This window comes from Oncorhynchus mykiss, chromosome 13 (assembly GCF_057628025.1).
Source record: "Oncorhynchus mykiss isolate SJ-2025 chromosome 13, ASM5762802v1, whole genome shotgun sequence".
NCBI lineage: Eukaryota > Metazoa > Chordata > Actinopteri > Salmoniformes > Salmonidae > Oncorhynchus > Oncorhynchus mykiss.
Genome location: NC_143034.1, coordinates 2,258,011 through 2,269,478, shown reverse-complemented (window position 1 = coordinate 2,269,478; position 11,468 = coordinate 2,258,011). Strand labels below are relative to the sequence as shown.

At 48.4% G+C, this 11,468-nt stretch overlaps 1 protein-coding gene across 1 annotated transcript in view; it reads right to left on the bottom strand.

Moving 5' to 3' along the window:
* Positions 1-3,393: 3,393 nt before the first annotated feature.
* The window catches only part of vap (vascular associated protein), a 70,121-nt gene continuing 62,046 nt past the window's right edge, over positions 3,394-11,468 (bottom strand). The window contains exon 8 of the mRNA XM_090194707.1: positions 3,394-3,734. Coding sequence (XP_090050833.1) covers positions 3,660-3,734 — 75 coding nt within the window. The 3' untranslated portion in view covers positions 3,394-3,659. The remainder of the gene's footprint in view (positions 3,735-11,468) is intronic.

The following is an 11,468-nucleotide window of genomic DNA, read 5'->3' as shown; positions in this document are numbered from 1 at the left end:
AATGTGGTTAAGGTGAGGTTTAAATTATTATTCTTTAAATCTGATTTTTAATAAGAAGAGAGGTTGTAGAAATGGGCGTGGTTTACGTCTTTGTGACTGTGGTAACTAGTGTCGACCGAATAGCTTGTTGTTGAAGAAGCGTCCGGTCTACTTGCGCCTGACTCCCGGGGAAGACCTGCCTGAAACACACACATCGCCGTCTGCTGACCGGAGTGTGTAACGCAGTTTGAGGGAAAGTTAACATTTATTTTCAAACAAAAAATTAATCATTTTCTTCAACGATTTTATTTTCAAGAATTATATATATATTCTTGAAAATAAAATCGTTGAAGAAAATGATTAATTTTATATATATATATAGGGAACCACATAATTCAAATTGAACATTTAGACTGGGATCGCTACGGAAGCCCTCTCTCAACACAGTAGCAGTTCTCTACGGAACCTCTAAAGCTACATTTTTAAATAATATGTAAAGTTATATGTAGAACCTAGTCCAAAAGCCTGACATGTTGCATGTTATGAAGGTGGACTTGGTGGCGTTTATTGCATTGGTAAACAAGTGCACAGCGCAAACAGAGAGAAAACACATTTTTCTTGGATTTATCATTGTGAGTGCGACTGAGCGCATCACAGGGAATCCTGCCGATGAATGCTGAGCCTGTGACACCTTAAAGTTGGTTAGAGTTCCGATATTCGCTAGACAGTCAGACCTTTAAACTTCGCAAACGATGTGACCTTCATACCTCAGGTTAGCCTCTGTTAGGAAAGACATTCCACAGGTATTTTCCCGATTCCTCCCCGAGTTTCATACTCACACGGCAACAGCTCAAGCATTCTAGTGCACCGTCAAAAGCAACTAGTTAGGGACCGTCAACAAAGTGCATGATCACAATATTCAAATGTCAATAGCTCTTCGACCACTTGACTTAGCAACCTAATTTCAATAGTCCATTATTCCTTACTTAGAGAGGCATGTTGCATACTGTTGGGATTTCTCATACTCATTCCCACATATGCTGAGTACTTGTTGGCTGCTTTTCCTTCAGTCTGCGGTCCAACTCATCCCAAGCCATCTCAATTGGGTTGAGGTCGGGTGATTGTGATGCAGCACTCCCTCACTCTCCTTCTTGGTCAAATTGTCCTTACACAGCCTGGAGGTGTGTTGGGTCATTGTCCATTTGAAAAACAAATGATAGTCCCACTAAGCGCAAACCAGATGGAATGGCATATAGCTGCAAAATACTGTGGTATCCATGCTGGTGTGCCTTGAAATCTAAATAAATCACTGATAGTGTCAACAGCAAAGCACCCCACACCATCACACCGCCTCCTCCATGCTTCACGGTGGGAAATAGACATGCAGATATCATCCGTTCTGCATCTCAGGAAGACACAGCGGTTGGAAAGGACAGATTTCCACCGGTCTAATGTTCATTGCTCGTGTTTCTTGGCCCAAGCAAGTCTCCCCTTATTACTGGTGTCCTTTAGTAGTGGTATCTTTGCAGCAATTCGAACATGAAGGCCTGATTCACACAGTCTCCTCTGAACAGTTGATGTTGAGATGTTACTTGAACTCTGTGAAGCATTTATTTGGGCTGCAATTTCTGAGGCAGGTAACTCTAATGAACTTACCCTCTGGGTCTTCCTTTCCTGTGGCTGTCCTCATGAGAGCCATTTTCATCATATTGCTTGATTGTTTTTGCTACTGCACTTGAAGAAACTTTGAAAGTTCTATACATTTTTCAGAATTGACTGAACTTCATGTGATGATGGCCTGTTGTTTGGTCTTTCACCAAATCACCCCTACCTTGTCACAACACAACTGATTGGCTCAAACGCATTAAGAAGGAAAGAAATTCCACAAATTAACTTTTAACAGACACACCTGTTAATTGAAATGCATTTCCAGGTGACTACCCCATGAAGCTGGTTGAGAGAATGCCAAGATTGTGCAAAGCTGTCATCAAGGTCAAGGGTGGCTACTTTGAAGAATTTAAAATATTACATATTCTTCAGTTCTATTTTTTGTTTCATCAGACCAGAGGACATTTCTCCAAATGTAAGATCTATGTCTCCATGTGCCGTTGCAAACCGTAGTCTGGCTTTTTTTATGGCTGTTCTGGAGCCGTGGCTTCTACCTTGCTGTTTCGCCTTGCAGGTTATGTCGATATAGGACTTCTATACCTGCAGTGCTTCTACACCTGCATTGCTTGCTGTTTGGGGGTTTTAGGCTGGGTTTCTGTACAGCACTTTGAGATATAGCTGATGTACGAAGGGCTATATAAATAAATTTGATTTGATTTGACTCGTTTTACTGTGGATATAGATACTTTTGTACCTGTTTCCTCCAGCATCTTCACAAGGTCCTTTGCTGTTGTTCTGGGATTGATTTGCACTTTTCACACCAAAGTACGTTCATCTCTAGGAGACAGAACGGGTCTCCTTTCTGAGCGGTATGGCGGCTGCGTGGTCCCATGGTGTTTATACTTGCGAACTATTGTTTGTACAGATGAATGTGGTACCCTCAGGCATTTGGATATTGCTCCCAAGGATGAACCAGACTTGTGGAGGTCTACAATTTTTTTTGTTGAGGTGTTGGCTTATTTCTTTTGATTTTCCCACGATGTCAAGCAAAGAGGCACTGAGTTTGAAGGTCGGCCTTGAAATACATCCACAGGTACACTTCCAATTGACTCAAATGTTGTCAATTAGCCTATCAGAAGCTTCTAAAGCTATGACTTTATTTTCTGGAATTTTCAAAGCTGTTTAAAGGCACAGTCAACTTAGTGTGTGTAAACTTCTGACCCACGGGAATTGTGATACAGTGAATTATAAGTGAAATAATCTGTCTGTAAACAATTGTTGGAAAATTTATGTCATGCACAAAGTAGATGTCCTAACCGACTTGCCAAAACTATAGTTTAACAAGAAATTTGTGGAGTGGTTGAAAAACGTGTTTTAATGACTCCAGCCTAAGCGTATGTAAGCTTCCGACTTCAACTGTATGTGTACACACAAATATATACAGTATGCACATTTGCAAAAAGATGTTGAGTCTTACTAGGGGCCACCTCTCTCAGCTTCATGACCACAGACAGATGTTGAGTCTTTACTAGGGGCCACCTCTCTCAGCTTCTAGCTTTGTGACTACAGAGAGAGGGGAAATGTCAATCATTTCAAGCCTAGTTGAATACTCATGGACACGACTGACAACAATAACAAAACAGAATAAATGTAATTTTTTTTCTCTCTCTCTCACACACACACACACACACACACACACACACACACACACCTTTCCTCTGTATAATCATGGGAAGGGCTACAGAATCAGTGTTAAGTTCAAGACAGCCAATAAGAGTGAGTCATGATTCAGTGATACCATTGACTGAGTGATTCAGTGAATCAGTGATACAGTTTATTCAGTGATTCAGTTATCCCATTGACTCAGTGAATCAACGATACAGTTTATTCAGTGATTCAGCTATCCCGTTGACTCAGTTATACAGTTTATTCAGTGACTCAGTGATTCAGTGATAGTTTATTCAGTGATTCAGAGATACCATTGACTCAGTGACTCAGTGAATCAGTTTATTCAGTGATTCAGTTGTTCAACCTTTCCTCACGACTGACTCCACTAAACGGTTCAGTGGTTGCTAGGCCGTCCAGCTCTTCTCCAGTTCCACCAGCTCCATACCTTCACAGTAGGACCGAGGACGCAGCGCCCTCACCTGGACAAACAAACAAACAACAGCTTACCATCTCTCTCTCTTCCTCTGTCTCTTTCTCCCTGTCTCTCTCTTCTCCCTCTCTATCTCTACCTCTGTCTCTTTCTCCCTCTCTCTCTTCTCCCTCTCTATCTCTTCCTCTGTCTCTTTCTGTCTCTCTCTTCTCCCTCTCTATCTCTACCTCTGTCTCTTTCTCCCTCTCTCTCTTCTCCCTCTCTATCTCTTCCTCTGTCTCTTTCTGTCTCTCTCTTCTCCCTCTCTATCTCTACCTCTGTCGCTCTTTCTCCTCTCTCTCTCTATCTGTCTCTTCTAACTCTCCCCCTCCAGCCCTAATAGGTTGTAATCTCTAGGTACCTCCCTCCTAATAGGAGGTAATCTGTAGGTACCTCCATCCTAATAGGTGGTAATCTGTAGGTACCTCCCTCCTAATAGGTGGTAATCTGTAGGTACCTCCCTCCTAATAGGTGGTAATCTCTAGGTACCTCCCTCCTAATAGGTGGTAATCTCTAGGTACCTCCCTCCAATAGGTAACGGGGTGGTTCTGTGTGTAGAGGATAGTTTAGCAGGGGGAAGGGTTGTAGTCTGTAGGTACCGGGGTGGTTCTGTGTGTTGTAGATAGTTGCTGTAGCAGGGGGAAGGGTTGTAGTCTGTAGGTACCGGGGTGGTTCTGTGTGTAGAGGATAGTTTAGCAGGGGGAAGGGTTGTAGTCTGTAGGTACCGGGGTGGTTCTGTGTGTAGAGGATAGTTGCTGTAGCAGAGGGAAGGGTTGTAGTCTGTAGGTACTGGGGTGGTTCTGTGTGTTGTAGATAGTTGCTGTAGCAGAGGGAAGGGTTGTAGTCTGTAGGTACCCGGGGTGGTTCTGTGTGTTGTAGATAGTTGCTGTAGCAGAGGGAAGGGTTGTAGTCTGTAGGTACCGGGGTGGTTCTGTGTGTAGAGGATAGTTGCTGTAGCAGAGGGAAGGGTTGTAGTCTGTAGGTACCCGGGGTGGTTCTGTGTGTTGTAGATAGTTGCTGTAGCAGGGGGAAGGGTTGTAGTCTGTAGGTACCGGGGTGGTTCTGTGTGTAGAGGATAGTTGCTGTAGCAGGGGGAAGGGTTGTAGTCTGTAGGTACTGGGGTGGTTCTGTGTGTTGTAGATAGTTGCTGTAGCAGGGGGAAGGGTTGTAGTCTGTAGGTACCGGGGTGGTTCTGTGTGTTGTAGATAGTTGCTGTAGCAGGGGGAAGGGTTGTAGTCTGTAGGTACCGGGGTGGTTCTGTGTGTTGTAGATAGTTGCTGTAGCAGAGGGAAGGGTTGTAGTCTGTAGGTACCCGGGGTGGTTCTGTGTGTTGTAGATAGTTGCTGTAGCAGGGGGAAGGGTTGTAGTCTGTAGGTACCGGGGTGGTTCTGTGTGTTGTAGATAGTTGCTGTAGTAGGGGGAAGGGTTGTAGTCTGTAGGTACCGGGGTGGTTCTGTGTGTTGTAGATAGTTGCTGTAGCAGAGGGAAGGGTTGTAGTCTGTAGGTACCGGGGTGGTTCTGTGTGTTGTAGATAGTTGCTGTAGCAGGGGGAAGGGTTGTAGTCTGTAGGTACCGGGGTGGTTCTGTGTGTTGTAGATAGTTGCTGTAGCAGGGGGAAGGGTTGTAGTCTGTAGGTACCGGGGTGGTTCTGTGTGTTGTAGATAGTTGCTGTAGCAGGGGGAAGGGTTGTAGTCTGTAGGTACCGGGGTGGTTCTGTGTGTTGTAGATAGTTGCTGTAGCAGAGGGAAGGGTTGTAGTCTGTAGGTACCGGGGTGGTTCTGTGTGTAGAGGATAGTTGCTGTAGCAGGGGGAAGGGTTGTAATCTGTAGGTACCGGGGTGGTTCTGTGTGTTGTAGATAGTTGCTGTAGCAGGGGGAAGGGTTGTAGTCTGTAGGTACCGGGGTGGTTCTGTGTGTTGTAGATAGTTGCTGTAGCAGGGGGAAAGGTTGTAGTCTGTAGGTACCGGGGTGGTTCTGTGTGTAGAGGATAGTTGCTGTAGCAGGGGGAAGGGTTGTAGTCTGTAGGTACCGGGGTGGTTCTGTGTGTAGAGGATAGTTGCTGTAGCAGGGGGAAGGGTTGTAATCTGTAGGTACCGGGGTGGTTCTGTGTGTTGTAGATAGTTGCTGTAGCAGGGGGAAGGGTTGTAGTCTGTAGGTACCGGGGTGGTTCTGTGTGTTGTAGATAGTTGCTGTAGTAGGGGGAAGGGTTGTAGTCTGTAGGTACCGGGGTGGTTCTGTGTGTTGTAGATAGTTGCTGTAGCAGGGGGAAGGGTTGTAGTCTGTAGGTACCGGGGTGGTTCTGTGTGTTGTAGATAGTTGCTGTAGCAGGGGGAAGGGTTGTAGTCTGTAGGTACCCGGGGTGGTTCTGTGTGTTGTAGATAGTTGCTGTAGCAGAGAGAAGGGTTGTAGTCTGTAGGTACCGGGGTGGTTCTGTGTGTTGTAGATAGTTGCTGTAGCAGGGGGAAGGGTTGTAGTCTGTAGGTACCGGGGTGGTTCTGTGTGTTGTAGATAGTTGCTGTAGCAGGGGGAAGGGTTGTAGTCTGTAGGTACCGGGGTGGTTCTGTGTGTTGTAGATAGTTGCTGTAGCAGGGGGAAGGGTTGTAGTCTGTAGGTACCGGGGTGGTTCTGTGTGTTGTAGATAGTTGCTGTAGCAGGGGGAAGGGTTGTAGTCTGTAGGTACCGGGGTGGTTCTGTGTGTTGTAGATAGTTGCTGTAGCAGGGGGAAGGGTTGTAGTCTGTAGGTACCGGGGTGGTTCTGTGTGTTGTAGATAGTTGCTGTAGCAGAGGGAAGGGTTGTAGTCTGTAGGTACCGGGGTGGTTCTGTGTGTAGAGGATAGTTTAGCAGGGGGAAGGGTTGTAGTCTGTAGGTACCGGGGTGGTTCTGTGTGTTGTAGATAGTTGCTGTAGCAGGGGGAAAGGTTGTAGTCTGTAGGTACCGGGGTGGTTCTGTGTGTTGTAGATAGTTGCTGTAGCAGGGGGAAAGGTTGTAGTCTGTAGGTACCGGGGTGGTTCTGTGTGTTGTAGATAGTTGCTGTAGCAGGGGGAAGGGTTGTAGTCTGTAGGTACCGGGGTGGTTCTGTGTGTAGAGGATAGTTGCTGTAGCAGGGGGAAGGGTTGTAGTCTGTAGGTACCGGGGTGGTTCTGTGTGTAGAGGATAGTTGCTGTAGCAGAGGGAAGGGTTGTAGTCTGTAGGTACCGGGGTGGTTCTGTGTGTTGTAGATAGTTGCTGTAGCAGGGGGAAGGGTTGTAGTCTCTAGGTACCGGGGTGGTTCTGTGTGTTGTAGATAGTTGCTGTAGCAGGGGGAAGGGTTGTAGTCTGTAGGTACCGGGGTGGTTCTGTGTGTTGTAGATAGTTGCTGTAGCAGGGGGAAGGGTTGTAGTCTGTAGGTACCGGGGTGGTTCTGTGTGTTGTAGATAGTTGCTGTAGCAGGGGGAAGGGTTGTAGTCTGTAGGTACCGGGGTGGTTCTGTGTGTTGTAGATAGTTGCTGTAGCAGGGGGAAGGGTTGTAGTCTGTAGGTACCGGGGTGGTTCTGTGTGTAGAGGATAGTTGCTGTAGCAGGGGGAAGGGTTGTAGTCTGTAGGTACCGGGGTGGTTCTGTGTGTTGTAGATAGTTGCTGTAGCAGGGGGAAGGGTTGTAGTCTGTAGGTACCGGGGTGGTTCTGTGTGTTGTAGATAGTTGCTGTAGCAGGGGGAAGGGTTGTAGTCTGTAGGTACCGGGGTGGTTCTGTGTGTTGTAGATAGTTGCTGTAGCAGGGGGAAGGGTTGTAGTCTGTAGGTACCGGGGTGGTTCTGTGTGTAGAGGATAGTTGCTGTAGCAGGGGGAAGGGTTGTAATCTGTAGGTACCGGGGTGGTTCTGTGTGTTGTAGATAGTTGCTGTAGCAGGGGGAAGGGTTGTAGTCTGTAGGTACCGGGGTGGTTCTGTGTGTTGTAGATAGTTGCTGTAGCAGGGGGAAGGGTTGTAGTCTGTAGGTACCGGGGTGGTTCTGTGTGTAGAGGATAGTTGCTGTAGCAGGGGGAAGGGTTGTAGTCTGTAGGTACCGGGGTGGTTCTGTGTGTTGTAGATAGTTGCTGTAGCAGGGGGAAGGGTTGTAGTCTGTAGGTACCGGGGTGGTTCTGTGTGTTGTAGATAGTTGCTGTAGCAGGGGGAAGGGTTGTAGTCTGTAGGTACCCGGGGTGGTTCTGTGTGTTGTAGATAGTTGCTGTAGCAGAGGGAAGGGTTGTAGTCTGTAGGTACCGGGGTGGTTCTGTGTGTTGTAGATAGTTGCTGTAGCAGGGGGAAGGGTTGTAGTCTGTAGGTACCGGGGTGGTTCTGTGTGTTGTAGATAGTTGCTGTAGCAGGGGGAAGGGTTGTAGTCTGTAGGTACCGGGGTGGTTCTGTGTGTTGTAGATAGTTGCTGTAGCAGGGGGAAGGGTTGTAATCTGTAGGTACCGGGGTGGTTCTGTGTGTTGTAGATAGTTGCTGTAGCAGGGGGAAGGGTTGTAGTCTGTAGGTACCGGGGTGGTTCTGTGTGTTGTAGATAGTTGCTGTAGCAGGGGGAAGGGTTGTAGTCTGTAGGTACCGGGGTGGTTCTGTGTGTTGTAGATAGTTGCTGTAGCAGGGGGAAGGGTTGTAGTCTGTAGGTACCGGGGTGGTTCTGTGTGTAGAGGATAGTTGCTGTAGCAGGGGGAAGGGTTGTAGTCTGTAGGTACCGGGGTGGTTCTGTGTGTTGTAGATAGTTGCTGTAGCAGGGGGAAGGGTAGTAGTCTGTAGGTACCGGGGTGGTTCTGTGTGTTGTAGATAGTTGCTGTAGCAGGGGGAAGGGTTGTAGTCTGTAGGTACCGGGGTGGTTCTGTGTGTTGTAGATAGTTGCTGTAGTAGGGGGAAGGGTTGTAGTCTGTAGGTACCGGGGTGGTTCTGTGTGTTGTAGATAGTTGCTGTAGCAGGGGGAAGGGTTGTAGTCTGTAGGTACCGGGGTGGTTCTGTGTGTTGTAGATAGTTGCTGTAGCAGGGGGAAGGGTTGTAGTCTGTAGGTACCGGGGTGGTTCTGTGTGTTGTAGATAGTTGCTGTAGCAGGGGGAAGGGTTGTAGTCTGTAGGTACCGGGGTGGTTCTGTGTGTAGAGGATAGTTGGTGTAGCAGAGGGAAGGGTTGTAGTCTGTAGGTACCGGGGTGGTTCTGTGTGTTGTAGATAGTTGCTGTAGCAGGGGGAAGGGTTGTAGTCTGTAGGTACCGGGGTGGTTCTGTGTGTTGTAGATAGTTGCTGTAGCAGGGGGAAGGGTTGTAGTCTGTAGGTACCGGGGTGGTTCTGTGTGTTGTAGATAGTTGCTGTAGCAGGGGGAAGGGTTGTAGTCTGTAGGTACCGGGGTGGTTCTGTGTGTTGTAGATAGTTGCTGTAGCAGGGGGAAGGGTTGTAGTCTGTAGGTACCGGGGTGGTTCTGTGTGTTGTAGATAGTTGCTGTAGCAGGGGGAAGGGTTGTAGTCTGTAGGTACCGGGGTGGTTCTGTGTGTAGAGGATAGTTGCTGTAGCAGGGGGAAGGGTTGTAGTCTGTAGGTACCCGGGGTGGTTCTGTGTGTTGTAGATAGTTGCTGTAGCAGGGGGAAGGGTTGTAGTCTGTAGGTACCGGGGTGGTTCTGTGTGTTGTAGATAGTTGCTGTAGCAGGGGGAAGGGTTGTAGTCTGTAGGTACCGGGGTGGTTCTGTGTGTAGAGGATAGTTGCTGTAGCAGGGGGAAGGGTTGTAGTCTGTAGGTACCGGGGTGGTTCTGTGTGTAGAGGATAGTTGCTGTAGCAGAGGGAAGGGTTGTAGTCTGTAGGTACCGGGGTGGTTCTGTGTGTTGTAGATAGTTGCTGTAGCAGGGGGAAGGGTTGTAGTCTGTAGGTACCGGGGTGGTTCTGTGTGTTGTAGATAGTTGCTGTAGCAGAGGGAAGGGTTGTAGTCTGTAGGTACCGGGGTGGTTCTGTGTGTAGAGGATAGTTGCTGTAGCAGGGGGAAGGGTTGTAGTCTGTAGGTACCGGGGTGGTTCTGTGTGTAGAGGATAGTTGCTGTAGCAGGGGGAAGGGTTGTAGTCTGTAGGTACCGGGGTGGTTCTGTGTGTTGTAGATAGTTGCTGTAGCAGAGGGAAGGGTTGTAGTCTGTAGGTACCGGGGTGGTTCTGTGTGTTGTAGATAGTTGCTGTAGCAGAGGGAAGGGTTGTAGTCTGTAGGTACCGGGGTGGTTCTGTGTGTTGTAGATAGTTGCTGTAGCAGGGGGAAGGGTTGTAGTCTGTAGGTACCGGGGTGGTTCTGTGTGTTGTAGATAGTTGCTGTAGCAGGGGGAAGGGTTGTAGTCTGTAGGTACCGGGGTGGTTCTGTGTGTTGTAGATAGTTGCTGTAGCAGGGGGAAGGGTTGTAGTCTGTAGGTACCGGGGTGGTTCTGTGTGTTGTAGATAGTTGCTGTAGCAGGGGGAAGGGTTGTAGTCTGTAGGTACCGGGGTGGTTCTGTGTGTTGTAGATAGTTGCTGTAGCAGAGGGAAGGGTTGTAGTCTGTAGGTACCGGGGTGGTTCTGTGTGTAGAGGATAGTTGCTGTAGCAGAGGGAAGGGTTGTAATCTGTAGGTACCGGGGTGGTTCTGTGTGTAGAGGATAGTTGCTGTAGCAGAGGGAAGGGTTGTAATCTGTAGGTACCGGGGTGGTTCTGTGTGTTGTAGATAGTTGGTGTAGCAGGGGGAAGGGTTGTAGTCTGTAGGTACCGGGGTGTTTCTGTGTGTTGTAGATAGTTGCTGTAGCAGGGGGAAGGGTTGTAGTCTGTAGGTACCGGGGTGGTTCTGTGTGTTGTAGATAGTTGCTGTAGCAGGGGGAAGGGTTGTAGTCTGTAGGTACCGGGGTGGTTCTGTGTGTAGAGGATAGTTGCTGTAGCAGGGGGAAGGGTTGTAGTCTGTAGGTACCGGGGTGGTTCTGTGTGTTGTAGATAGTTGCTGTAGCAGGGGGAAGGGTTGTAGTCTGTAGGTACCGGGGTGGTTCTGTGTGTTGTAGATAGTTGCTGTAGCAGGGGGAAGGGTTGTAGTCTGTAGGTACCGGGGTGGTTCTGTGTGTTGTAGATAGTTGCTGTAGCAGGGGGAAGGGTTGTAGTCTGTAGGTACCGGGGTGGTTCTGTGTGTAGAGGATAGTTGCTGTAGCAGGGGGAAGGGTTGTAGTCTGTAGGTACCGGGGTGGTTCTGTGTGTTGTAGATAGTTGCTGTAGCAGGGGGAAGGGTTGTAGTCTGTAGGTACCGGGGTGGTTCTGTGTGTTGTAGGTAGTTGCTGTAGCAGGGGGAAGGGTTGTAGTCTGTAGGTACCGGGGTGGTTCTGTGTGTAGAGGATAGTTTAGCAGGGGGAAGGGTTGTAGTCTGTAGGTACCGGGGTGGTTCTGTGTGTAGAGGATAGTTGCTGTAGCAGAGGGAAGGGTTGTAGTCTGTAGGTACCGGGGTGGTTCTGTGTGTTGTAGATAGTTGCTGTAGCAGGGGGAAGGGTTGTAGTCTGTAGGTACCGGGGTGGTTCTGTGTGTTGTAGATAGTTGCTGTAGCAGGGGGAAGGGTTGTAGTCTGTAGGTACCGGGGTGGTTCTGTGTGTTGTAGATAGTTGCTGTAGCAGGGGGAAGGGTTGTAGTCTGTAGGTACCGGGGTGGTTCTGTGTGTTGTAGATAGTTGCTGTAGCAGGGGGAAGGGTTGTAGTCTGTAGGTACCGGGGTGGTTCTGTGTGTTGTAGATAGTTGCTGTAGCAGGGGGAAGGGTTGTAGTCTGTAGGTACC